Source organism: Meriones unguiculatus, chromosome 6 (genome assembly GCF_030254825.1).
Source record: "Meriones unguiculatus strain TT.TT164.6M chromosome 6, Bangor_MerUng_6.1, whole genome shotgun sequence".
NCBI classification, from domain to species: domain Eukaryota; kingdom Metazoa; phylum Chordata; class Mammalia; order Rodentia; family Muridae; genus Meriones; species Meriones unguiculatus.
This window is the reverse complement of record NC_083354.1, coordinates 32921562-32949002: the sequence shown is the minus strand read 5'-3', so window position 1 is coordinate 32949002 and position 27441 is coordinate 32921562. Positions and strand designations below refer to the sequence as shown.

Below are 27441 nucleotides of genomic sequence, written 5' to 3'. Positions count from 1 at the left end.
GTCTGGCTGACAGTTGCAGAGGTTTAGTCCGTTATTGTGGCGGGAAGCAGAGCAGCGTGCAGGTAGATGCGGTGCTGGAGGAGCCAAGCGTTCTGTGTCTTGATCTGTAGGCAGCAAGGAGACCTCAGAGCCCACAGTGACTAGACACGTCCTCCAACAAGGCCACACCTCCTAATAGGGCCACTCCCTACAGGCTAAGCATTCACACAGGAGCCTGGGGCCATCTTACCCAAACCACCACAGCATGCGTACTCTAGCATGGTAGCACCTCCCTGTCATCCCTGTATTTGAAGGAAGAAAGCAAGGAGTCAAAGGCCAGGCTGAACTCAACAAAGGAAAGAAAAAAGAATTTCGTATCAGTTTGAACAGTGCCAAATCAAAAACCAGCAGTCCTGTGTGTATACTGTGTGCATAAGGCACTCACACGCAGTGCCCTCCTGAGAGCCTGCCTCTGCCTTCAGGTGGCCACAGCGTCCCTGTTCTTAGCCTGCCTTTGCCCTGCAGTTTTGCTTCTCAAGAAAACGGGTGCACCTCAGAACGCTGACAGCTTCCTGCCTTAGGTTAGCGCTAACCACCTCCTGTTTCTGTCGGTCCCCACAGTGAACTTAGGAGGGCTTCTGCTACAGGCTCTCCTGGAGTACTGGCCAAGGACACATGTGACACCCATGGACGAGGAAGAGAACGAAGTAAACCATGGTCAGTGTGTTATGTTTGGAAAAGTGGGAGTGACAGGGCCAGAGCTACCTGATACTTCTGTGCTGCGCCCAGTCAGACTGTTTCCCTTCTGATCTGAGTGAGGGTAACAGTGAACTGAGACAGCGGGCAGGTGAGACCACTGTGAGGTGTGGCTCTCACAGGAAAGAGAAGCCCGTGGTTGACGTTTAGAACAGGAGCATAACTAGCTACCTCTGCACGGGGCATTTAAGACACCCGTTTATAAATGCTCTCTCTCTCTCTCTCTCTCTCTCTCTCTCTCTCTCTCTCTTTTCTTCCCTCCCTCCCTCTTTTTTGAGACAAATCTTACAGTCCAGGCTGGCTGGACTGGTTACCTCTATCTCCCAAGTACTAGGGTGGCGGATGGTGCCATTATGCTTGGTCTCAGAGAGCTGGGGACTGGCAGGGGCTGTGCTTACAGGTCAGGCACGGGGTCAGCTACATTCATCTCTTGTATTAAAGCTCTCTGACAGGGGCTGTGTTTCACAGTGGGGAGATTCTCTGGTCTTTATGTATAAAATACCACGTTCTTATTTTGAGAAATTTAACCTTTGCTTGTTTTATACCTTTATTACTTTTTCAATATTTAAGAAAAAATGTTTGTGTGTGCATCAGCTCCCATGGGGCTGGAGTAAGAAGCAGCATGAGCATGCTAGGGCTGAACTCGGCCCTCAGAGAGCAGCCAGCCCTCCAGCGCCTCTACCTTCCTCCTAGCTCTGACTGCGGAACAGAGCTTCAGTTTAAGTGGGTTTTTTTGAGATTTTTCTTTTTGATGTGTCTCAGTGTTTCCCTGCGTGTGCATGGACAACACTTACGTGCCTAGCGCCCCTGGAGGCCAGAAGGGGCGTTAGATCCTCTAGAACTGGCGGTACTGATTGTTGGGAGCCACTGTATAGGGGCTGGTACCCACATTTGGGTCCTCTAAAACAGCCACCAGTGTTAGTGAGCCGTCACTTCAGCCCCAGGGGTTTTCTTTTTAAATGTTGGCATGTTTACATAGTGATGAGCGTTCACAGCTGTGGTCTCGGCGCTAACAGCCTGCCTGTCTCTCCTAGTGAGCGGGGAACAGGAGAGCCGAGTCCAGAAGGGAAATGGGTATTTCCAAGTGCCCCCCCACACCCCTGTGATCTTTGGTGAAGCTGGAGGTCGCACGCTCTTCAGGTATGGATGAGAAAGACCGGAGGCCCTGCCTGAGAAAAGTCTTGCTTGACAGACCAACCCTAGGCAGTGCTGCCCAGACAGACATGAACAGTTGTCACTAACTTCTAAGAGTTATCTCCTTGAGATAGTGAACACCTGGTGCAGTTAGTGTTAAGAGAGAGGGCCAAGGCGAAGTTCAGCGCATATGCCCCCTTAGATGCCTGCCTCCAGGCCGAGTCACTGGGGGTGCTTTCTTTCACTTTGCCAGTGTGGCTAATTGCCATCTGCAGAGATCAGGTAACAGGCAGCCCCTGCCCTCGGGAGACTGGGTCAGGCAAGAGGGGTGAGGCTGGTCCTGCAAACAGTTGTGATCTGCACTGGCTCAACCTGGGGTGGTGGGAAGCCCTCATGGAAAGGGAAGGCTGATGTGGCTCCCCAGCTCCCCACACTGCTGTGGTGCAGCAAGATGAGCATCCTCAGTGTCCGTAGTTGTCAGAGTGAGGGTGAGGCTTCCAGTGCCCTGGAGTGCAGACTTCTTTTGTGATGGCTCCTGAGCCGAGTAACCAAACTGTAGCCCTCACAGCAGACGAAGTCTGTGCCCTCTGCTGAGTGCTTTCTGTGACACGCAGGACACCCTGCTGCCCTGTCACCCTGCCTTCCTCAGTGAGCGCTAGGAGGGCTCCTGTGATGTCCCCTTGCGTGGCTCTGACTACTTGCTGGATTGTGTCTAGGCTGCTCTGCCGGGATTCCGGGGGCGAGACTGAGGCGATGCTTCTCAATGAGACAGTGCCGCAATGGGTAATTGACATCACTGTGGATGTAAGTGTCCTCCGTCCCCTTTGCCTTCATACTCCTCCCACACAGTGGCGCTAAGACCTCCTTTAGACGGCACGTCTTAAACTGTCACAAAAGTCGCCTGCCAAGTGGAATCACCTCCGCCCTCCTGAGTTCCAGAGTTGCAGATGCTTCTGATGATTATTTACGTATCTTTATCTTTGTCAGGTTTCAGTCATAATAATAACATAGGTTTATTCTATAAGATAATCAGTGTCTGAAGTGCCCACCTCTTCCATCCATCCTTCTCACCCTTGCACCCCGCCCTCCTCACAGAGGGAGCACCTGCTAGGAGGTTGACGCAGCCTCTGCCACTCTCCTCACACACACGAGCATGTATTATTTGTGTGCATACGTAAGTTTATAGTTCATTTGGTCTTGCACAAAATCTCTTACAGTGTTCTGCAACTTTTTTTTTTTTTGCTTAAAAATATGTCTTGGACATGTGTTCATGCCTGTACTTATGGACTATCCCTTTTAACGACTGCGCCCTATTCACTTGTGTAAACATAGCATCCTTTGTTTGATCAGCCCCTTAGTAATCGGCTCGGGTTGTTTCCAATGTTTTCTGTTGCAAACAGTGCTGCAGTGAACGTCCTTGTACATATATCTTTGTGTACTTTTTAGGATAAATTCCTAGAAGTGGAATTGCTGGATCAAAGGGTATGCACATCTTAAATTTTGATAGATAATGCCAAATTGCCATTCACGAAGGCAATTTACGTCTGAGCCAACAGTATATGAATACCTGATTCCCATAGCCATAACATGGACGCTTCGCCTTTGCTGTATGATAGGCAGATAGTGTCTGCCGATTTCAGTGTGGAATTTTTCTTTATTCATGGTGAGGTTAAGAGCCTTTTCATACTGGATATCTGTGTCTTTCCTGTGAGCTGCCGTTCCACTAACTGAGTCATTGGTGCAGGTGACTCCATTTCGTGTTAACCTGACTGCTCCGTGCCTCATTAAACTTTCACTTTGGTCAAAATTCTTTCCCAGGTGAAAACTTAATTTGTGTATAATCAAATTGATTTCTATTTTTATGGCTCTGAGTTTTCCGTGTTTTGTTAGGTATACCCCAATTTAGAATAGGGGGTGGGTGGTCCTTTATTTAAGCTCTTCCTGCTTTATCATTTTCTTGTCTGGTCCTTTAATCTGTTTATTCTTCTGTCTGCTGTGAGGTGAGATTCTAACTTTTTCCAAAGAAATAAGCCATGTGCAGTGCGGTCTGGGGGGGTCTGACCCATCTCTACTAATCTCACCTGCTACGTTGTCTCTTTGTACACTAATTCCTGTAGACACTTGCTTAGTCTGCTTCTAGATTTCTTATTCTTGACTATTTTGTATATTCCTAAAGCCATATGAAAAGGGATTTAATCTCTTGAAATTTTAGAAAATGTGTTCCCTAGCCCAGATACACCCCCAAGAACGTAGAGCCAGTGTGACACCTGGTGGGTGTTCTGTGCCCTTCACTGTCCGAGCTCCTGTAAGCCACTGCTTCTTTCCTTCGAGTGTAGAACTCGCCTGGATGCATTACCGACCCTATGGCATGGCTTATCCCCTGAGAATGGCTAGCCGTCTGCCAGCATTTGAGAATGGGGATTTTTTTTTTTTCATGGCACCTCCCTCTATCAGGAGAGATGGTAGGAGGGTCTCTGGCCTCTCCACTGGGCCATGGGTCCAGTAGAGCAGCAAATGTCTCTGTTCAGAAGCGAAGAAGGCCTGGGGTTATTTCAGAACACAGAAACTTCTGCGTTAGTCATCAGCCCCAGTGTTTTGATTTATAGAGCTTTAACTAAAGTTTGTTTGTTTGTTTGTTTGTTTGTTTGTTTGTTTTTCTGTAATGCCTTGTACAATAATTTCAGAAGAGCCATACCACAATAGCCGATTTTTGAAACTAATATTGCATATAATTTGTCTTCATCTTTTATTATAAACTAAACACCATACTTGCTGACAGATTATCTCTTTAGGTATATTTCAATTGATAACTTACTAGTAATTTCATTAAAAGTCATTTTATTGTGAAAATAGTTATTTGTAAATCATGTTTTCCTGTTGACAGCATTTTAGTTTTATCATTGGCTAATAGAAACTATTATACCTCTTAAACTTTTAATATTTCAGAAAAATATGCCCAAATTCAACAAAATTCCTTTCTACCTCCAACCTCATGCATCTTCAGGAGCAAAAACTTTAAAAAAGTAAGTACCTGTTGTGCTTCCTTTACGGTTGACTGCAGACGCCTCTGTCCTTATGGTTGCTTTAGAATACAGAAGGCGGGTGCTAGGTTGAAAGCTGATTATTATGGATTTTGTCTCCTGTCAAAATTTAGTTTAACCAGTAATTGCCAACACATGCCTTTATAATCTCAGCACCCAGGTCAAGGCAGGAGGCCGCCCTGGGCAGTAGAGTGAGTTCAGGCCAGCCAAGACTATATGGCAAGTTCAAGTAAGCCGTGTGTGGTGGCACACACTTGTATCACAGTTCTTGGGAAGTGGATAGAGGCGGGCGGTTCAGGAGCTCAGGGCCTCATGAGACCCTGTCTCTAAACCAAACAGTCCCCTTCAGGACAAAACCTGTGTGTACTGGCTGCTTTTACAAATTCTTAGGGTATAATAAGAATGGGAAAAACCAGCTTTTGACTAGAGCTTTCCAGGAGGTTTCTAGAAGGACAAGGAATCTCACCTGAACACATTTGGATGGGTGTGCCCAAAGACAGACTTCCCAAGCGGAAGCACACCCAAGATAGCAGAAACAGCATGGGATGCGTGCTGCACACATGGGATGGAGTGGGAAGATCCAGTGGGTAAGAGGCTTCACGACTCTGAATTTGAATGCCTGGTCAGAGTGTGCAGTGGCCTACCACCAGAAAGTCTTCGTAGACAGATGTGGCTCAAAGAGACGCTTACGGTAGAGAACTTGGAGGTGTCTAGCAAGGAAGTCTGAACCATGATCAGTATGTATGGCTAGCGAATGAAATCAACGAGGCTGTTAAAAACTGTCACAGGGATTCCCAAGCTCACACAGAGGGATGAGTTCCCACTGGCCCATCAGACATTTGAGGAGTGACCACTGTGAAGCTAAAATGTTGTGTCCAACTGTACCTCCACCTGCCCCTCACCTCCTCCATAAATACACAGAGCTACTTTATAGCAAGCCAAACACATCCCTTCAAAGAGATCTGTTGACTGCTTCAGATCTTTGAACAGTTTAAGCCTTAGCTAGGAGACTTGATGATGACTGACTGGTGTCAGGGATAAGGTTGAGGAAGTGAGGGGCTTTAGTTGTATAATTTAGGATGAGCCAGCTGCTGGGTTTGTGGCCTGGGGCAAGCTGTGGCTTCATGTCTAGCCTGGGCCATTTGTCATCTCCTAGTTGAAGGCACACCCCTTGGTAGTTCATTAGTGGGTCTGCCCAGGCTTCCGGCTAGCACCTGGAGGCACGAAGTGCGGGTAGCTATTGTGTGTGAGGCCCTGGAAGGGCACCACAGGGACTTCAGATGGCTCAAGGCAGGGGCTGAGAACATGTGTTGGTTTCACATGCCTGTGCAACAAGAGATTTTTCATGATGTCAGAACATGTCATTGCCTTTTCTAGAGACAGACTCTCTGCCAGTGACATGCTGCAAGTCCGAAAGGTGATGGAACACGTCTATGAGAAAATTATCAACCTGGATAACGAGTCTCAAACCACCAGCTCTTCTAATAATGAGAAACCAGAGCAGGAGAAGGAGGAGGATATTGCCGTGTTGGCAGAGGAGAAAATTGAACTTCTGTGCCAGGACCAGGTGAGTGAAGAGCTCCGTGTGCCTGCAGAGGTGCCAGAAAGCCCCTCGAGGTATGCTTTGTGCACTCAAGCTGGCGGCTTTGAGGGGCCCAGGGTCTTTTGGAAAGCTTCTTCCGCCCTCTCAAAGCTCCTCTCCACCTGAGGGACATGCGCAGGAAGAGGATGCATATTTCCAGATGCCCACATAGGGCTGTGCCTGGTAAACAAGGAAGGGCCGCTTAAAGAACTTGGAGTGGAGGTGGGTGGAAAGCGATGAATTGCAACCAAGATACACACGTGTGCAGGCAGGGCCGGTGCTGCTGGTGGAGCAGCAGAGGCGTACACTTCAGAATCCATGTGTGGAAGCAAAAATAGGCTCCTGGGCAAAGTGGGGAGCCAGCTGAGCCACGTGGCAGAGTCCCTGGTTAAGGGTGCCTTTAGCTGTTAGCGACCTTGACACATTCTGTGCACTTTGGCTATTCAGGTTTTGGACCCAAGTATGGACCTTCGGACAGTAAAGCACTTCATATGGAAGAGTGGTGGAGACCTCACCCTCCATTACCGGCAGAAGTCCACGTGAAGAGTGGGCCCATGCTCCTAGGTTATCCACCAATCACCTTCCTCTGTGGCCCCAAGAGTAGTCCTAGGAAGCCCACCAAGCCCTATGGGAGCAAGACCTCCATCGGCCGATTTGGTGAAGTGACTAATCGAGATGTAATATATACGCCAGGCTCCATGCATAGATTAAGGACTCAGAGCGCAAGGACAGAGGTGCCCTGGCACTGTCCCGGGAGATGTACAGAGAGTCTGCAGCAGGCCAGCGCGCACTTGGTTGACTCCTTTGGAAGGACCCACCTTTGTCTCTTAGCACTTGTTAGAGAACGTCAGCAGGCCACATCTGTCACCGTCTCAAACCCACAAGCTCTGCAGCTTTTCTCAGTACATTCCACTCACGCAGCACCTATGAAGGCTTTTTCCAAATTTGTCATTACAAAAAAAGAAAAAAGAAAAAAAAATCAAGTTGTTTTCACAACATTAAGAGTTATTTTTAATGGGAATCACTGTTGCACAATTCAAGAGCCAGCCCATTTCATAAGCAGTGACCATGTCGGGCTCCTTTTGAAATTCCGCACCTCAGCTACGCCGGTACAGGAAGACCTGCAGTTCAGGGCTAGCACCCAGCGCTTGGCTTGCAGGCAGCAGCCTGTGCTGAGCGGAGCGGCCCCATAGTGCCCTGTCTGCACAGCAGCCACACAGCTGTGGCCTGTCTCCTTCCTGTAGCGCCAGTCTTCCTCACAGCAGAGCCAGCGGGAACCACAGCTCCTGCCTGGGTGAGCAGCGTGATGCTGTCAGAACTTAAGACCGTGCTGGAGTTTCAGTTTCATTCAAATGCTACCTAAGGTTTATGTTACTAGAGTAAAAAAATCTCACAGTGAGTTGGTTTGATATTTATATTGTGGTCTATGTCTCTTTCTCCAGTTTTGTATGCAGGCGTTTATTATACCTGCGTTACATCTTTGCGCTCTTTCTAACAGTCGAAAGCTTTCATAGACTCACTTGGATCTTGTACAGAATATTAACTTATTGGGGACAAACACTTCAACTTTTGGCAGAAGATACTTTGGATTCTTCCCAAGGTCACTTACATTCAGGCAGATGAATGGTGCACCCCAGGAAAGTGCAGAAGACAGCCGTGAGCACAGCCGGAAGCACCAGTGCCTTGAGAGGGCAGCTTACTCCGTCCAGTTGCCCTGCCTTGCGTGTGGTCTGTCCCCACAGGAGCCAGACGGGGCGCTGAGGAAGGAGGGCTTTTTTTCTTTCCTCCATCCTCACAGGTTCTGCCGGGGGCAGCCGATGGGCTCAGGTCCATCCCTTACAGATTGAGGCATTGATCCGCAGCACAACTGCAAACGGGGAACTAACTGTGTTCTAACTGTGGAACCCTGACATGCCATGGCTTCCACACCCTCGAGTGAGCAAAGACGTTCTCCGGGCGTTAGAAGTTCCTCCCTCAGAGCAACCGGCTTCTTTTTTACAGAAGTCCTTTTTATCTAGTGTTGGACACAACAGTGCACTTTTGGTGCATATTTTTTAGTGATAGTATAAACTAAAAGCAAGGGGTGGGTGGGGGAAGCGCAGCCCCCGTAGTGTGCAGGGCCCCTCTGCACTAAGCGTGGGCTTGCTGGCTCACTGGCCCAGTGCTGAGCCTCAGGCAGTTGTGCCCCTGTGGTGGATTTTACCCCCGAGCATGGTTGTACTTTTCCCCCCTCTAGTCAAAAGCCAGTAATAAGTTTCCAGAAAATTGGACAGTCTGCAATGCCAAAAGGGTCAGTCTGTATTTCAAGTTGTATAGAATAAAGCTTTAGTTAAAATATTTCATTGTGTCTTACACGTTTATTTTTTTCTCACTTGTCACTTCATGGCAGATTACAGGGAAAGAAACATCTGGGGGTTCTTTGAAACTGCATCGGCGTCCATCTTGGCCCCACTTATGGGGTCTCAGGGAGCAGAACTTCCCAGTGAGGGCAGCCAGGGTCAGAGGGCCCAGCCACAGAGTGGCCCTGAGGTGACCCATGGTACTGCCCACACTGTGGCACTCACCAGTAGCCCTGGGATGCCTCACACACCTGGCTGTAAGTGTATCCATGGGGCTTGTGTTCGGCCATGCTGCTTGGCCTGTGCTTCCTACAGTTATACGGGTCTGTGGACAGTGGGGCAGGCAGAGGCTGCAACACAAGACCATAGGCAGCTTACAGTAGTTAGCACGGAGACTGGAGCTGGGGGACAGCCTGGCGCCGTCTGTAGGGAGCCAGCCATGCAGATGATCTCTCAGCCTTCGCCTTGAAAGGGACAGCTCCCCTCATGCTAAGGACCAACAGAAGCCTTTACCCGCCTGCTCTCCGTCAGAGCCTGCTCTCTGCACGTGGGAGCTGACAGGAGGGGTACAGGATACAACTGAGGTGCATAACCCCTCCCCAGGGCAGGGCTGGGGATCCCTGTGAATGGACTAGAATTTCCACCTTGGAAGTAAAGCAGCCAAGTATACTGCGTCTCCTCCAGTCCTCCAGCATAAGGATCAGAATGGGGAAGTACACTGGGATTCAGACCCTTCTCAGTACAGGCAGGGCTACCTGCAGGCACAGCCTCTCCTCTCCCTTCCTCCACTTGCCCCTCACCCCATCTTCACACTTGATCCTGACCAGGCCCTGCCTTCCTGTGAGGCTTCAGTGCCTCACTGACGTGGCCCAGATTCCGTCTCCCGCCTCAACAGAAGCTCATTGTTCCTCCGGCGCTCCTGCCCCTTCAGTCCAGGACCATGTTCTGCGGTGAAGCCTGGACCCTGGGAAGATTCCAGCAAAGCCCACGCCTCACCGGGAGCTGCAGCCCAGACAGCTAACCCTAGGCAACACCAAAAGTCACCAGGAGCCTTCTCACAGCCCAGGCTGTGCACCAGGGCCAACCTGGGCTGGGCTGGCCAGCCCCTCAGTCTCGGCTCTGCGATCCAGGCTGTCAATGTCTGCTGGCTCCTCAGCCTGTGCCTCCAACAGTTCTGCAGATAGCCCTTCCTCTGGTGAGGCTGCCGAGGTGAGGCCGTCGGGGAGAGTGAGCTGGGGCAGGTGGTCCACCTGGACCTGGGCACCTGGGCTGTCTGGGAACGAGATCTCAAACTCCGACCCCGACCACGTAGCTTCACCTGAAATGCAAGGCAGCCCACCCTGTGATTACCCCGGCAGCCCAGGCTCAGTGGAGGGTCAGAGGTCCAGCATAGGAATCCCTTGATGCAGCCAGCCTCTAAGGCTGTCTGAGGACCTCAGCAGCCCTCCCCACGCCCGGGAGGCGTCACCAAAGGTCACTCACCACCCCGCTCATGAGAACTGCTACTGGAGCCGATGTCCTCTGGTCCTGAGGCTGAGATGGCCGCGGAGGTCAGCACTGTGGAAGGTGACAGGCTGGGGCACATGCTTCCGTTGCTGCTGTCCAGGAGGGACATTCCTGACACATCCAGGAAGCCTGCAGAGGGAGAGCAAACCCAGTTCCATGCTCCCAAAAAGCCCCATCCACTGGAAACCTGGGGGCCTGCCCCCCACCCCCCACCATGTTCCTGGAACACCTAGCTTGGCCTCGGCCCTACAGATGCCCTCCACCTGACCCATCGAGGCTGCCGCGGCCGGTCCCTGAGGGACAAGAGAGCCTAGCAGCACCATGGCAATGGGCCCAGACTCTGCAACTACCTGCCAGGTCCCCTAAAATGGCCTCCTCTACTCAGGATGGTGCCGAAAGGTTAGCAGGTCCTGAGGAATGTGGGGCACTGCTACACAAGCCCAGCCCTCAGCCTGCAGCCCACTTCAGCACCAGGACTCCAGGCACCTCAGTCTCCTCCTCCAGGACCTGGCCCATACCTGGGTCCATGACCCGCTGTACTGGAGGCGGAGGCTGGAGTGGGATCTCCATGGGACGTGGGTATCCCCCATGGTCAGCAGCGCCATGGCTGGGACTCCCAGGCCTAAGGAGCTGTCCCTCCAAAAAGCTGCCGGAAACTTGGGGCAGGGCCTGGAGGTGCAGGAAAGAACAAAGTAAGGGTCAGGACAGGAGCTAGAAAAAGCCAGTGTAGACACAGGTTCATTCTAACCTAACTGAAACCCACATTTGCACTGGAAGCAGCGCCTTCCTTTCTGTGAGTGACGGGAGGTCAGCCAGATCCGCCCTGCAGCAGATATACTGAGGGAGCTTTCGGACACTCCCTGGGGGAACTCCCAGGTACCCTGATTCCCCAAGCCCCCCCACTCGTCCTAAAGTCCAGCACTGGCCTGGCTGCCCTCTACCTCACAGCTGAAGCAAGGTTTTGCCCATTTCTGGGTCAGGCTCCCACTCACAAAATGAGCACCAGTGCCTCACCACCGCTCCCTAAGGGCAACAGCCAAAGCATGTTCTACCCAAAGACAGCCCTTGTGCTACACGCCAGAAGCAGACGAGCCCCTAATGATACAACACCCTCACAGGCCCATGGGGTGTCTTTCTTGGGTCCCCAGAAAGCCTCCAGCTGGCAGACACAGTGCCCCCCTCTCCTCCCTGGCCTGACAGGTGCTCCCCACACACCTCCACATAATCACTTTGCCTGGACCCCAACTCTGGGCCAGGAGGGTCATGAGGGACGGGCCACGGTGGTGGGGCACCAAGAGGCCAGGCATTATGTTGTGAGGTCTCAGATGACGGACTGCCAGGCGGCGAGGCACCCAGTGGCTTCTTGTGCTGGCTGGAGGGCTGCGTGGGGATCCGGTGCAGGTACCCATAGCCAATTCCACACCCCAGGCTGTGGATGGCCAGAGACATTCAGTCAGGGTGGTCCACGCCACAGCCCTCCCTACTTCTACCGCCCCTAGGCACCCTCAGTGACCGAGCAAGGATGCTGGGCTCTGAGGTCCAGCTCTGTCTCCTCCAAGGGATGCCCGAAGCCCATGCCCACTGGGCCAGCCCACCCACCTCTACCCCGGGAAGTACCTGCCCTCTCCACCCCAGGCTGCATTGGGTGTCACAGTCACCTCCCGGCAGGAGTCGGACTCAGAGTTATACACCATGAGCTTCAGGGGCTTCCCCTCATGGGACTCAATGAGTGTGAAGAAGTCTTCCGACTAGGAGAAACACAGGGTCTGAGGGCTGCTCCCAGGGTGCACCTGGCAGCCTCAGGTGAGACACTCTCCACAGCTGCCCACATCCCTTCAGGGGGCCCGGAAAGAGCACAGCATGGGTTCCTCACCTCCTGGAGAATCTGGTCAGAGCCAACTACGTAGTCTGTGTAAGGGCGCAGGCCGGCCAAGGCGGCAGGGGAGGCGGGTTCCACGTCCTGAGTAAGAGTGATAAAAGGCCCACTGATGAGCAGAGAGAAGAGGCAGGGACAAAAGACACTTGTCCTCTAGCATGAGATGTCTTCTTCACAGGGCCCAAGTGTCTTCCCTTCACAGGCTGCAGCCTCGTCACAGAGGGCAGTGCCCACACACAGGCAGAGTCTAACCCTTAAGCTCCCCCAGCAGCCATAGGCCTGTGCTGGGAAACACCACTGAACCTCTCCAGATCCCAGCACTAGGGAGGCAGAGGCAAGCAGATCTCTCTGAAGTCAAAGCTAGCCTGACCTACACAGAGAGTTCCAGGCCAGCCAAAACTACAGAGTGAGACCCTGTTTCAAAACTGCTGGATACCCAATCCATGGCCTGTGGCCATGTGGGGCGCAGGATAGCTGCTGATACAGTCCAACCCCAAATGATAACCTGCGAAAACCACCATGAGGGGCTCGTGGGGTGGCTTGCCTTTCCCTGAGTTCACACTCCAGAACCCAGGTGCTGCACACACAACTAGCTAGAGCTGGCGAGACAAGAGGTCCCTGGGACTCACTGCCAGCAGCTCAGGCCAACAAGAGTCACTGTCTCAACAGAGGTGAACAAGATTCCCAGCGATGACACCCAAGGCTGTCTTCTGGCCACCACATGCACATACAAATGAGCGTGTGTCCATACGCGCGCACGCACACACACACACACACACACACACACACACACGCACACACACACGCACACACACACACTTTTTTTAAAGGAATGGCTAGCAAGATAGCTTAGTGCGTGAAGAATGTCAGCGGACCGGAGTTCAGTCCCCAGGAGTCCACGTGGACGGAGTGTTGTCCTCTGACCGCCACACGTTTGCAGGACACACATGCACCCGCACAAAATTAACACAGTATTTGTAAATCAAGCAAAGCATTCATTATGAGGTGTGTCTGCCACTAGGCTGCGTGGCCCTGCAGTGAGTTTCCCAGATGGCATCATGCTCACTACAACAGCACATAAAACTGAGACGCGCTCTCAAGACTCGAAAGTCGATAGCTGGGCACCCAGGGAACAGGACCCAAAACAAGGAGCCGTCTCCAGCCAGACACTGGACAGCCCTGCTGTGACCCCACAGTCCCAAGGACTGCTCTGGAGCCTGCCCTGTCACTCCACTTCACACATGGGCCTGCCTCTGCAGGCAGCCTGCAAATATTCCCCCATCATTGCTGAGGCAGCTAAAACCCCAACTAGCAAACCTTCCAGCAGGGGCACCCTCCCTCTGCCAGGAGACTGAGCATGGGTGAATCTGGGTGCCACTGATGCACACAGGCGTCATGGTGTCTGTGACCTAAGGCTAGCGTCCGGGGCAGCTCAGTTACTGAGATCCCCTCATGAACCTGTTATATAGCAACAGGCCAAAGAAACTACCACATCGTCTGTCCCTGTCCCACCTGGAGCAACACTGAACACGACCGAGGGCTTCTGTCGGCTCATGACCCTTCAAATAAGAAACCTAAGCACGGGTCACAGGCTTGGATGCCAAGCACTCGCTGCTCTGGCAGGACACCCACAAGTTCCATCCCCCAGCACCCACTTGGCAGATCACAACCATCTGTAGCTCCAGTCCAAGAGGATCCCAGGTCCTCTTCTGGCCTCCAGGGACACTACACACTCGTGCTGCAAAGACGCGCACGCAGATAAAATGCCCATATACGCCGAACAGTAAAACACAGTTTCAGAGGAACTAAGGTACGACGTCAAGAACGCCTAAGGTTGTCAGTTGGTCGCACACACCCTTACTCCCAGCACTCGGGACACAGAGGCCAGTGGAACCTGTCCACAGAGGTTCGTGGACAGCCTGCACTACACAGTGAATTCCAGGCCAGTCAGGGCTATGTAGTAAAACCTGTCCCAAAATAACAAAACGAGACAAGAATGTCCAAGGTTACACAGCTAACGAAAGCAATAATCAACTATCCTCTGAGGACATGGAAAAAATTCCAGATCCAGCACCACTGCCCTCGGACCCCTGCCCACCCATCAGCCCTGGTCATCCTGCCACCGCACGCCCAGCCGGCCCACTAGGCCCACCCGGTACTCACCAGCACATGCCACACGTGCTCACTGGCCCTGCGGAAGCTGCAGAAGCGCACGCTGGCTCCCAGCAGGCCCTGGCCGCCCCACATGTTGCTGGGCACCACCTCCACCTCTCGCACCTTCATGGTCTTCATGTTGAAGACCTCCAGCTTCACCGGCTTCTCCACATTGGCCTTCAACAGGGCCTTCAGCGTGTCATTCTCCTTGTTCTGCTGGGGCAGCGAGGGCTGGCTCAGCCTGAGGCTCCCACCCCTGGGCCAGAACGCTTGGACAGCTCAGGGCCCGGGAGGCATCAGGGGCCTGGGATGAGGGCCAGCTGAAACAATAGCTGCGTACAGCTTCCCGGGCTGGGTTTGCAATTGAGGGCCACCACCCAGCTCCAGGCAAAACCACCACCATCACCAAGCCCCTTGGTCCCTAAGCCTACCAGAAAACATAACAAAGCAAGTAAAGGGCCTCTTGGGCCCATGTCCAAAGGCCTCACGTGCCTTGAAAGACAGCCAGCCTTCTTAGGCCTGGGGGCTGCCTCCAAAAGTCCCTCTGTGGCCCTGGGCCACCCAGGAAGAAGGGGAGCCAAAAGCGAACTGGGGCCCCCTGTGGGGTCAGGAGGAGCCTCACCAGCCTTGAGTGCCCGATGGTGATGATGAAGTCAAAGTAGGGTTCCAGGCCTGCCTGCTGGGCCGGCGAGTTCTCCTGTACCTGTCATGGGGCAGAGGCATGATTCACGCAAGCTGAGAGAGCCAGCCCCCAGCCCTGGACCAGTGGAAAGGACTCACGCCTGCAAACTGTCTGGCCACAGTCCAGGCTCAACCATCTCCCGACTCACTACCCTCCCAGATACAAGCTTCCTCTGGGGAAAGGACTTTTCCTGATTGTGAAACGCAGATGCTTCCAGCGAGGACTCACCCAGCCTCGGAGGAAAGGACACCGGGGACACTGCCTCCCACCCCAAAACTGAGCTGGAGCTGGCTAGGAGGCCAGAGGGGTTGGCCAGGAAGACCCAGACACGCAGGAGAAATGCAGCCAGGCTTGCTGTAAGGGGCTGGACAAGGCAGCCTGTGGCCAGATCCTAAAGAGCCCAGACCCCTGGTGGCTGCCCAGGCCCAGGCAGGCAGGCAGTGAGAGCCTGATGGTGAAGCAGAGCGGGTCCCAGGGTCAGGACTGCCTCTACTGCCTCTACACAAAGTCCTGCTCCAGTGCTCCCCACCCCCCAATTTCCAGCTCACTGCTGTCTCAGCTACCCCACACATTGTGCCAGGAACCCGTCTCCAAGCCCCACCCATACACAAGGCAGCCTGTGTCCCCAGGTCCCAAACACTAAAGATGCAGCTAGGCCTTTGGCTCAAACCTTTTGCTATGAACATCTGATGGTGATTTCCTGGGCCAGACATCAACCAGGCCCTCGGTAACAGTCCAACTGACAGGACGTGGGACTCCTATGACCTCACATCCTTGGTACCTACACTGGATTCACCAAGCTGAAGGAGAACTCTCAGAAGCCTAATGAGGAAGAGGTGCTGGAGGTGTCTCTAGGTCAAGGCCATGTCACCCTTGGCATGAAAACTCCCAAACGACAGCACTGACAGAGTCCCTGGGTGCCACCTCCTGGAGCTGCCAGGCCTCCCAGCCCATGTTGGCTGCTAGCCCAGCCCTAAGGGCAAGCTGTTCCAAGTCCTGCTCCACCCTTGGGGGGGCTGCTTCAGGGCCTCTGAGACCTTCTCTGTCCCTCTAGAGCAGCGGTTCTCAACCTTCCTAACACTTCGACCCTTCAATCCAGTTCCTCATGTGGTGACTCCAACCACAACTTCCTTCATTACAACTTCAAAACTGTAAATTTGCTGCTGTTATAACAGAAATACCCGTGTCTTCCACGGTTTTAGGTGACTCCTGTGAAAGGGTCTGTCAATCTCCAAATTCTCCACGTGCTGAGAACCACTGCTCTAGAGGCTTTTGAAGCCCACAAGACTGGATTATCTTAGAGAGTGGAGGTCTTCCCAAAGCAGGCGGCTTCCAAACCACCCCAACTCCATCGGGGAAGGCCACACTGCTCCTGAGACGGCCATCGCTAAGGGGGCCAGGAGGCCCTGGTTCCTGGCCCATCTATGCTTTCCACCTACCCACACCCACTCACGCCCGTTACCTGTCCTCCACACTGCCCATTAGAGCTCCACCTGCCGAAATGATGTCAGCTGTCACCCACCGCACCCCATTCCTGTGAAACCCACTGCCTTTCCACCCTGACACTCAACGCACCCCACAGCGCAGCCTACAGCTCAGCTTCTCCCAACTGGGACCCCAGGAAACGGCTGGGGCAGACTGGCCAGGCGCTGGCTGCCAAGCATTAGGGCGTGTCAACACCGCACATGCGTGCAGCGGTCTGTAGCCACTTCACTGACCCAGTTTACAGGTGAGAAAGGAGCCCCGGAACTCAGCCATCCCATCCTAGAAAATGCAACCGGGTTACAACGGCATTTTCTGTGAGTGTGAATCCTCCACTACTGCACACTCGCTGAGTGAGGGCAAGGGCACCCCCAGTGTGCCGAGGAAGACAAGAACAACATTCAGAGGGTTTGGCTCCCTTGTTCTTTGGCTCTGAAAACAATGGGGGAGGGGGGGAGGCTGCTGAGATGGCACAGCAGGTAGAGACACTTGATGCCAACCCTGGAATCCATAGGTGGAAGGAGAGAACCAGTTCCACTGACCTCCACATACCGATGCCATTTCACACACGCTATGTACACACACATAAGTGTGTGTGTGTGTGTGTGTGTGTGTGTGTGTGTGTGTGTGTAAATCATGTCATCCCTCTGCTTAAAACAGGCTGGACAGACGTCTCAGTGTTCAAGAGCACTTGTTGCCCTTCTAGAGAGCCTGAGTTCAGGTCCCAGCACCTACGTGGTGGCTCACAACCATCCATGACTCCAATTCCAGGGCACCTAACACCCTCATCCAACCTCTGTAGAGACCTGGCACATACACACATGTGGGCAAAACATTCTTACACACAAAATGAAAACAAATGCATTTAAAACAACAAAAATCCTCCAGACAGTTCCATTTCTCCAAATAAAATACCAAGCCTGAGGACCTGAGGAAGTAGCTCAGGGACGCCTCCAGCTTTCAGGAGGCCTGGGGTTCGATCCCTGGCACTGCAAAACAAAAGCTCTCCAAGTCTTCCGGATGCCCAGCCTCATCCTCCTCCACTCTCCTGTCAGCAGCCACACCTCCCTGCATGCCACGTCCCTGACATCCGAGCAGAACCCAGTGGCCTGCTGCTGCCCTCACTCCACTCTTGGCTTCGACATCCGCTCAAACGCTGAGCAGACACCTTCATAGCCAGCCCCATCTGCAGACAACTCCTCATCCCCTTAACCTGCGTCATTTGTCTTGCTAGCAGTGACCACGTAGCACACATCTACTTGTATGTAGAGCTATGTGTGTGCCTGGAGGTGGTGGTACACACCTTTAATCCCAGTACTGGGGAGGCAGAGGCTATCAGAGCTAGTTCCAAGACAGGCAAGGCTATCAAAGAAAAAGCCCTGTCTCAAAAAAAAAAAGGTGTGTGTGTGTGTGTGTGTGTGTGTGTGTGTGTGTGTGTGTGTGTGTGTTTGCAGATGCCAAGTGTGGGAGGGGTGCCCATGAGGCCAGAATGGGACTTTGGACCCCTTGGAGATGTAGTTACAGGCAGACGTGAACAACCCAATGTGATTATTTTGTTTGTGTGTGTGTGAGCACACGCACATACACACATTCTCTCTGTGTGTCTCTCTCTTTCTGCAGGAACTGAACCTGGGCTGTCTAGAAGGCACAGGGTCTTAAGTGCTGAGCCATCCCTTCAGCACACTGAGCATGTTTTGAGATAAGCCCTGATGTGTGACACAGACAGGCCTCACTTTGGAGCCCTTCTACCGGCACCTCTAAGCACTGCTGTTCGGGTGAAGCCTCCACACCCACTCCACGAGGTTCTGTGCGGCCTTCCTCCTCTCCAGCCTGCTTCCAAATCTAAGTACTCTGTCTACCGTGGTATCTCGGGTGCCCGAAGCTCTGCCTGCCACAGAAAATAAGTTCAAAGCATGTCTATAGCAAGGCAGTCTGGGGCACACCCGACACCTGGTGCTGGGGAGGTAGAGGCAGAAGGATCAGGAGTTCAAGGCCATCCTCGGCTGCATGAGATCCTGTAGCAACAAATCAAAACAAAGGGGCTGGAGAGAAGGGTCAGCACATCAAAGAGCCCACCGCTCTTTCGGGCACCGGGGTCAGGTCCCAGCACACATGCGCGACAGCTCCCAAATGACTGACTCCGGCTCACAGGGACCTGAAACCTCTGGCTTCAGGTCACTCACATGCACATACAAGCACACACATACACGAACACACGCACTATAACTACATCTCTGTAAAGAGTTCTCGTCCTCCGACCTGATCAGCCTGGTCCCCTTCAAGCCCCACCCCCTTGCCTTCACACCCAACCACCACCCCACCACCTCACCACCTCTTGTGCTCCTGAATTCCTGTCTTCCCAAAAGCCAGCTTTAAAACACCCTTGCTGGATGCATTCCAGTGCCCACCAATCCCCAGGCACCAATCTTGTCACTTCTGGTCTGTGATACCAACGTGGCTTCCCAGCTAGGAATCACTTCCTAGCCCTAACGCCAGCCTTCCCCTGGCATAGACCAGAGAATTGTAGTGGCCCAGGAGGCTGGGGCAGATGGATCTCTGCAGGTTCCAGGCCAGCCTGGTCTACACAGCAAGGTCCGGGTCAGTCAGGGCTACCTGTGGAGACCGCTTCAAAACAACAAAAATAAAATGTAGAAGAGGCTGAGAAGGGGCGGCTGAGAGTTGGAGACCAGCTTGAGCTATACACACTAAGGTCCTATCTGCAGGAATGAGGGCAGGCAGGTTGATTCAACAGCCAGGCAACCTGACAAACCTGCCCGCCTCCACACAACTCCGCAGCCACCTGCTTTTCAAGGGGGCAAAGCGAGGGAGCTGGGTTCAAACACCTTCCTGGCCCAATTCCACAAGGACTCTACTTCCCAGAAGCCTGTTCGCTTGTTCCCTACAAGTGACACGTAAGGCCTCGCAAGTCTCCGGTGTTTCACTCCGAGGGCCTACCCTAGCTCCAGTCATTCCGCCCATGCCACCCTCCTCAAACCTTCCCCAAGCCCACGAGCTCCCCCTGCCCCCCATGCACTACGCCTCACAGAAGGGGCCCCGGGTCTCGGGGGCGCTGGGCCTCGCCAGGCTGGCAGGGAGGTCACTGCAGGCCCCGGGGCTATGCAACCCTCCCTGGTGCCCGCCCAGCGCCTCGGCTCACCCCGTGGAGATGGAAGCCCTCACCGCCCGCCGGCTGCTCCGAGCTTGCTCCTAGCCCCATGGCTGCCCTCTCCTTCTGCTGCGTGGCCTGGTCACGTGGGGTCCGGCCACGCCCTCCCGGATGTCACAGCTCTTAGCAACAGGCCGGCTGCCAGGTTGCCAGGGACGCGCGCACCTTGGACTTCCGGCCGTGAGCTGGGCTGCGAATTGGGCGGCCAGAGCTGGAAATCCCTCTCAGCCAGGCGTCACCTGAGCCGGGCTGCAGCGATGAGCGGCGATGACTCCTGCCTCATGGTGCGTGAGCGCTGGGCCGCCTGCGCCTCGGGCTGCTTCTGCAGTTAGGACAGCTCAGCCCCGGGCTGCTTCTCAGCTCTCTGGCCTTTTCTGCTCTGGGGTCACCTCTCTGCTTTCTCTGGCCATCTGCCACCTCTGCCTCACTACCCACCCTGCTGCCTGCCCTCGGGCCATCTCTACTCTTGGGCCGCTTTACCCCACAGCCACCTCTACCCCTCTGTCCACTACTCTGGCAGCCTCAAGAAGACCTTCCGTCTTCCCCAACTCCCTAACCAAAGCATTGCTTCCTGGGTCCTCTGCACCCCCAGCCTCAAATCCATAGCCTGACCTGCCCCTATGCCCCAAACCAGAAGTCCATCATTTTGTCACATCTTCCTCTTAGCCCCGCCCCAGAACCTCTTGTACATCCCCACCTCAGTAGATACTGTCAGCTCTACCTCTTCCTACGCCCACCTCCCAACCCTAGTCCCAATCCAACAAGAAAGGTCAGCTTCCAAACGTCTCCAAGGTTCACATAAGCCAGAGCCGCCCTGTCTCCCCAGACACCTCCAGCCTGGCCTCTTCGCCGGCCCTGCCTGTGCACCACCTGCAAGCATGCGTCACTGTCACCGCACAGGACAGCCACCACTGCTTCTTTAGAATACATGCATTGGAGGGGGCTGGGGATATAGCGCAGTTCCCAGAGGAGGAATGCCCAGGGCCCTGGGTCTGATCCCCCACGCCATATAAAGCAGGCGTGGTGGTGTGTGCCTTTAATCCCAGCGCTTGAGGGGTGGAGGAAGGAAAGTCAGAAATTAAAGGCAGTTGAGTTTGAGGCCAGTCTGGGACACATGAGATTCTGTCAAAAGGTTCTGAAATCTGAAAGCATCACTCCTGTCCTTAAAACCATTCCGGCTGCTTCCTGTGTGTTACCCTGAGATGACCTAGGCGCCTTCAAGTGGCCCGGGAAGCTTTTACGGAGCCAACCACATCTCTCCGCAACTCAGCACCCACAAACCTTAGAGGAAGTGAGGCTTCACTTTGAAGTCGAAACCCCAAGCATCGTGTGATCTCTGGGGAGCGGTATGTCCCTGGGGTTCAGCTTCCTCAGCTACAAAAAAGAAGACGTGCATAAATGTGATAGGTGTGGAGCCCCTGAAAACGGTCCCCAGCTTATCACTGTCACTTGCTCCCGCTGCTTCTTACTCCTTCCTTCCTTTCCCTCCTGTGACAAGCCTGAGCTGACTTTACATCAAGCCTCCCCCAATCACCAAAAACCCTGTCCTAGCAAAACTGCCCAGAGCTACTCCCAGGGCCGCTGAAGGGAAGGGAAGGCAAGGCCTGGAAAATTGCCTTTCCCCTCCTGAGAAGGAGCAGGTCTTACCCGGTCTGGGTCAGAACAAAGGCGTGAAGGATTGGGGCGATCACCGCCATGCCTTTTTCATACAGGCGACGATCGTTTACTACAGCCAGGAGAAGTACTTCCACCACGTGCAGCAGGCTGCCAGAGTGGGCCTAGAGAAGTACAACAATGACCCTGTGCTGCAGTTCTTCAGAGCCTATGGAGTCCTCGGGGAAGGTAAGGCAGTCTCCGACCCCGGGTACCAACCTAGCCAGCCCTATCCGCTGGCAGCATCTGGATGCCTGCTTCTAGCTATGTTTCCACGGAAACCTTCACGCTGACCCACTGATAAACAGAAACCTGTGGAGTCCATATCAGGTTGGCTTTTGAGGTCTTGGCCCACTGTCCTTGCCATGAGCCTCAGTTTCCCTATCTATGAGATGAGTGATCGGAGAGAGGGCTACACGACTGGTGAGCTCCTCTCGGGCTTGGAAGCTGAGAGCCGGATGTGAGGGAAAAGCGAAGTGGGAAGATAGGGCGCAGATGTGAAAGGGCGGGGCTTAGACAGAGCCAGGTGCTGAGAACTGTCCCTGCGAGCAGCCTGTAGCCAGCGTTGGGGACACATGGCTGGGAATGTCCTCCTCAGAACCCACTTCAGGCCCTCTAAGATGCCCGGGCTCACTCTCAGGCACACCTCTGTTCCAGGACTCATAACTAGATGTAGAGATGTGCCTGGGAGGTAGAAGCAGGAGGATCTGGAAGTCCAATGTTATCTTATGTATCAAGTTTCAAGCCACGTAATATAGTAACATACACGAGAACCTTTCTCAGAAACAAATGCAAAAGTGGGGGCTGGAGAGGTGGATCAGCAGTTAGGAGCACTTACCATTCTCACAGAGGACTCGGACTCACTTCCTAGACTCCACAATGCTGCTCACAACCATCTAGAACCCTCTTCTGGCCTCCTGTACACACAAAATAATAAATGCATTAGTAAACAAACAAGGTGGAAGGAAGAAAACTGCCTGTGCCCGTCCTCCGACCTCCACACACAGGCACACACACCTCCCCTTGCCGCCTGGACCGCGGTGTCAACAGCCTTCAGAGACCTTCGCCCTCCAGGAGACGCAGGCTCTTGAGGACCTTTCACATCAGCTGTTTCCAGGTTCTGCGTGTGAAAGCAGGCAGTGACTGTCAGGGGTCTGTGCTCTCTTGTCCTGAGTCCCAGAGCAGAACTCTGTTCTCTTTCCACAGACCGTATCCACGATGCCATCGCTGAGCTGGAGAGCATCCAGAGCCACCCAGACATTTCCCTGTGCTCTGTCATGGCTCTGCTCTACGCTCACAAATGCTGTGACACCGTTGGTGAGTACAGCTATGACTGGGCCTCCAGGGGAGAAAAAGCCACCGCGGAGACAGAGCCTTTCAAGGGCTGTCAAAGAAGTGGCCGTGCACAGGCAGGCTGGATCTGTTAGCCAGCCAAGACAGGCTCTCCCTCACCCTCGCCCCACAAGCTTCAAGCCTAATGTCTGACACCAGCTGAGGAGGAGCAGGCAGAAAGCATGACAAAAGGGGTCATCCCTCCAGACCAAGAGTTTTGAAAACATCTTCATTCCACACCAAGATACTTTAAATATATATCTTTAAATAGAAATAAATATATAAATATTTAAATAGAAATAAATATATATAAATATATTATTATAATTATATATATAAATCCAGCCATTCTAAATCTCCCAATCTGAGGTCCCCAGGGAGTCAGAGAGAGGTGCCAATGTAGACTCCCATCTCTCACTCAGGATGGACTGTGGGCCTCAGTCAGGGATTCGGATTTAGTCCATCTGCTCAGAACACTGATGGATGGGGGGAGGGGGCTCTCAGTAAACTGAGCCCAGTGGACACAGCCCCCGCGGAGGTGGGCGCTGCTGGTAGAGAAGGGTACAGTACACTGTATCAGGGAGAACTCCAGCCCTCACTCAGCCTCCTCCTCCTCTCCTGGATCTAGATGGAGAAGCAGTTCTGGAGCTGGAGAGTAGCCTGAAGGAAATGCGCAAGACTGCCAGCGACACTGCCCTGTACTACGCTAGCCTCTTCCTCTGGCTCATGGGCCACCACGACAAGGCTAGGGAATATGTTGACCACATGCTGAAGGTCTGCAGTGGCTCCAAAGAGGTACAGGAGCATCTTAGCCATGGCCAAGCAGAGCTGCATCACAGCAGGCTCACTCCCAGAGAGTCCTGGAACCGGGGCCAAACCCAGGCATAAGACCCTGGGTCTCACACCCATTCCTTATCTAAAACCGCTTTGTCATCTGTGCATAGCATCCTGTTTCTAGAGTGCTTTTCTATGGCTCATCTGCTTGCTTGCTTGCTTGCTTGCTTGCTTGCTTGCTTGGGTTTTGGGCAGGATCTATTGCATAAACATTTACTGAGAGACAAAAACAAGTACACACTCACACCAAAGAGGGCATCAACGATAGACCAAATACAATTCCTCTAAAGTCCAACTTGGCAGAACAATGAATCTGCTGGGCTTGACCCCAAAGCAGCCACAAACAGAAAGAACCTCACTTCAGCCTGAATGACCCTTTCCCCATAGCTGCAGAGACAGTGTCTCCAGAAAGAACCCTACCCACCCTAGACAGGGTACCATCTCCCAAGACCAGGAGGCCAAACACAGATAAGGCAAAATTTCAGTGAGGAGGTAGTGATGCACGCCTCTAATGCCAGCCTTTGGGAGGCAGAGGCAAGCAAAGCTCTGAATTTAAAGCCACCCTGTCTACAGAGCGAGTTCCAGAAAAGCCGGGGCTACAGAGAGAAACCCTTTCTCAAAAATACATACATACGTGTGTGTGTATATATATACATACACCTGGCAGTGAGGTGCAGGCAGGTCTGAATGAGCCTCCCAACTTCCCCTCCTATGAGAGAAAAGCAATAGCCCTGCTTTTTTTGTATATTGGTTTTGGTTTGGTTTGGTTTGGTTTGGTTTGGTTTGGTTTGGTTTGGTTTGGTTTTTCAAGACAGGGTTTTTCTGTGTAGTCTTGGCTGTCCTGGACTGGCTTTGTAAACCAGGCTGGCCTCGAACTCACAGACAGCTGCCTCCCCAAGTGCTAGGATCACAGGCCTGCTCCAGCACACCTGGCTCAGCCCTGCTCTTGAGAGCAGTGTGTGAGCGGCCACAGCTGCTTTTGATGATGGTGGTAACAGCTGTTGTACTCACGGCCTGTGTTCTGCAGCAAGTCTCTCAGGTCAAGGTCTCGCATCGGGCTGGAGAGGTGGCTTAGAGGTTAAGAGCACAGGCTGTTCTTCCAAGGGTTCATGAGTTCAGTTTCCAGCAATGACACAACGGCTCTTAGCCATCTATGGTGAGATCTGGTGAACACTGTATAAATAATAAGTAAGTAAATATTTTTTAAAAAGTCTCACATAGTTCACACTGTAGCCAAAGATGGCTTTGAACTTCTGTTTGTCTGTCTCCACCTCCAGGGTGCTGGGATTAGAGGCAGGCTCCATGCCTGGTCCAATTCAATGCTAGGGACGGAACCCGGGACTTTCTATAAGTTTACCATACATACCCATCCCAACGCACCATTTTTTTTTTTTAATTTTTGTTTTGAACTTATGTGTGTATGTGGCATTTTCCATGCATATATGTCTGTGTACCACATGTGTGCTAAATGCCTGGAACTAGAGTTACAGATGGTTGTAAGTGACTGTGTGGGTGCTGGGAATCCAACCAGGGTCCTCTAGAAGAGCAGGCCAATGTTCTCAACCCCTGAAAGCATCTCTTGAGTACCCCCCTCCACATTATATTTTAAACACCTTGAATTATTGCTGACATATAGAAAAATCAGACGATTTGGCTGGCAAGATGGCTCAGTAGCCGAAGACACTTGCTGCCAAGCCTGATGACCTGAGTTTGAACTCCGGAACCCATATGGTGGCCCGCACCCCCCCAGGCCCAGCCCTCCACATATCTGGAGGAAGCTGTATGCAGGTTGGAGAAGTGCAGAGGCCAGAAGAGGCCCTAACCAAGCTCCAGTCTTGTTAACCTGACTGCAGGGGCCAGTCCATGGGGAGATGGGGACACCCTAGAAAGGAGTGATGGAGCGCCATGGAGAGTGGTGGGATGCAGAAAAGGGGGACCCCTGGGATGAGGTGGGGAGACCCCAGGCTGAGCTGTAACCAAGCCCTTTACCAGATGTGTGAGGCCCGATTCGGAAGGTGAGAGGTGGCAGGGTGTCCCGGGCGGTGCAGGCAGGGGGCACCGCCTGGCAGAGGCATCTCACAGGATCCTGCCCGCAGGGGGATGTGGAGATGTGGAAGTGGGACACGAGCCAATTTGGGTACAGGCTGGGCAGGACTCACTTTTCCCCTTGTTCTCTCCCAGGGCTACGTGCTCAAAGGCTGGGTGGACCTCACGACCAATAAGCCCCATGTTGTGAAGAAATCCATCAAGTACCTGGAACAAGGAACCCAGGACACAAAAGATGTGCTGGGGCTCATGGGCAAGGTGGGTGGGCGGAAGTGAAGGTGTCCCAGCCGGTCACCGGAGCTAGAGGCATGCCGGCAAACTCAGGCTTGCCGCATCTGAAAGGGCCAGCAAGCAACCCCAGGCCAGAGCAGGCCAGGGCCCACTCCTTCCCGCTTTGTTGTTTTGTGTTGTTTTGAGTGCCAGGGAATTGAGCCCAGGGCTTTTGCACATGCTAGGCAAGTGTTCTGCCACTGAGCTTTAGCCCTCGCCCATTTGGTGTTTTGAGAATAGGCACTCATGTACCGAGGGCTGGCCTTGTACTCAGTATGTAGCCAAGGCTAGACTTGAGCTCCTGATCCTTCTGCCTTCACCTCTCAAATGCTGGGTTGGACAAGAGTGGGAGTGACCAGGCAGCACTTCTTCCTTCTGCCAGGGCTGTGTCAGGCTTACCTCTGACTCTTCCCTCTCGGCCTCTTTCTTGATCTCACTCTCTGTCCCTCTTCTGCGCCTCAGATTTTCACTCCTCTCCTTCCCTCCAATCTCTCCCCACTTGTTCAAGTTACTTAATGGCCACAGGAAAAGGGAGGCATACACTTTGCACGTTTTGAATTTTCTGATCTTAATTTGAATGAAATTCTTTTTTCTTTTATGACCCTCATTGACTCAATCTTTGAGAGAAGAAAACTGCTCTCTTATATTCTTCTGTGTCTCTGTCCTTACATAATTATTGAGTCACAGGAGAGGGAAAGTAGGGAGCAGAGATACCACTTGCAAGGGCTCTACCAAGTGAGCTACCTCCCCAGGCCTTTAGCCTTTTTAGAAGTCCTGCTCTAGCCCTTAGGACGCCCCTGGGAACTGTGACTGACACTGGGCTGCAGAGGCCACCATCCCTAGTCACAGAGTCAGCAGCTTCCCAGCCTGCCTGTCAGGTAGGCCCCACAGTTAAACTTTGGGCCTTTGGGTTGCACTGACCACCCTGACCTTCAGCCTCTGAGGCTGAACCTGTCCGGGCATCACTGATAGAAATTCTTCTTGGGCCCCCCCCCATAGGCAACATACTTCAAGACACAGCAGAACTTCTCCGGGGCCCTGGAGGTGGTGAACCAGGTCACTGTGGCCTGGGGGAACTTCCTGCCGGCCTTAATCCTGAAGATGAGGCTGTTCCTGGCTCGGCAGGATTGGGACCAGACGATAGAAACTGGACAGAGGTGAGGGACGTGCCGCTTGCCTGGCCCTCCCTTTTAAGTATTCTGGGGGTTGCTAGGGATGGAACCCAGGGCCTTGTGTAAGTTACCCAAGCACTCTACCACAGAGCTAGAACCTCAGCCCTTTCAAAATTTTATTTTGAGTCAGGTTCTAAGTTGCCCAGGCTGGCCTTGAACACATACTGCAGCCCAGGCAGTCTGTGATCCTCCTGCCTCAGCCTCCCAAGTAGCTGTGATTATAGACTCAAGACCACCATGACTGGCCCATTTTCCAGGGTGCTTTGGTTTGGATTGGTATGGGTTTGAGAAAGGATCTTACTCTATGGTCTAAGTTGTCCTGGAACGCTAACTGTATAGCACAGGCTGGCCTCAAACCTATGGCAATCCTCCTGCCTCAGCCTACCAAGTGCTGGAATTACACGGCACTTATAATTAAACAGGCAAAAAACACTTGC

The 27441-nt window shown here is 53.1% G+C and overlaps 3 protein-coding genes across 3 annotated transcripts in view; 2 read left to right on the top strand and 1 right to left on the bottom strand.

Annotated features, from left to right (window-relative positions):
* Wdr48 (WD repeat domain 48) overlaps positions 1-8829 on the top strand; it is a 32987-nt gene extending 24158 nt beyond the window's left edge. The window contains exons 14-19 of the mRNA XM_021656524.2: positions 601-696; positions 1770-1875; positions 2586-2673; positions 4816-4892; positions 6288-6477; positions 6940-8829. Coding sequence (XP_021512199.1) covers positions 601-696; positions 1770-1875; positions 2586-2673; positions 4816-4892; positions 6288-6477; positions 6940-7035 — 653 coding nt within the window. The 3' untranslated portion in view covers positions 7036-8829. The remainder of the gene's footprint in view (positions 1-600; positions 697-1769; positions 1876-2585; positions 2674-4815; positions 4893-6287; positions 6478-6939) is intronic.
* On the bottom strand, positions 8830-24570 carry Gorasp1 (golgi reassembly stacking protein 1). Its single transcript, XM_060386122.1, has 15 exons — positions 24528-24570; positions 23385-23542; positions 22803-22841; positions 22378-22470; positions 21345-21475; positions 19863-19887; positions 19712-19738; positions 14990-15070; positions 14377-14580; positions 12211-12297; positions 11955-12085; positions 11553-11766; positions 10856-11006; positions 10314-10466; positions 8830-10149 (listed from the first exon to the last, which is right to left on the bottom strand). Exons 1-15 carry the CDS (start codon positions 24568-24570, stop codon positions 9887-9889), a joined length of 1800 nt encoding a protein of 599 aa, XP_060242105.1. The 3' UTR covers positions 8830-9886.
* The window catches only part of Ttc21a (tetratricopeptide repeat domain 21A), a 33389-nt gene continuing 25501 nt past the window's right edge, over positions 19554-27441 (top strand). The window contains exons 1-6 of the mRNA XM_021656534.2: positions 19554-19981; positions 21410-21539; positions 22557-22667; positions 23311-23477; positions 25698-25820; positions 26832-26989. Coding sequence (XP_021512209.2) covers positions 19649-19981; positions 21410-21539; positions 22557-22667; positions 23311-23477; positions 25698-25820; positions 26832-26989 — 1022 coding nt within the window. The 5' untranslated portion in view covers positions 19554-19648. The remainder of the gene's footprint in view (positions 19982-21409; positions 21540-22556; positions 22668-23310; positions 23478-25697; positions 25821-26831; positions 26990-27441) is intronic.

Coding starts and splice junctions, on each gene's coding strand:
- Gorasp1 (XM_060386122.1), bottom strand. CDS start 24,570: ATGCGAGACCTTGACCTGAGAGACTTGCTGCAGAACACAGGCC. Junction 12,298..14,376: donor AGCACGTGTGGCATGTGCTG/GTGAGTACCGGG, acceptor ACTCTTACTCAG/GACGTGGAACCCGCCTCCCC. Junction 11,007..11,552: donor GGCAAAGTGATTATGTGGAG/GTGTGTGGGGAG, acceptor CTGCACCTCCAG/GCCCTGCCCCAAGTTTCCGG.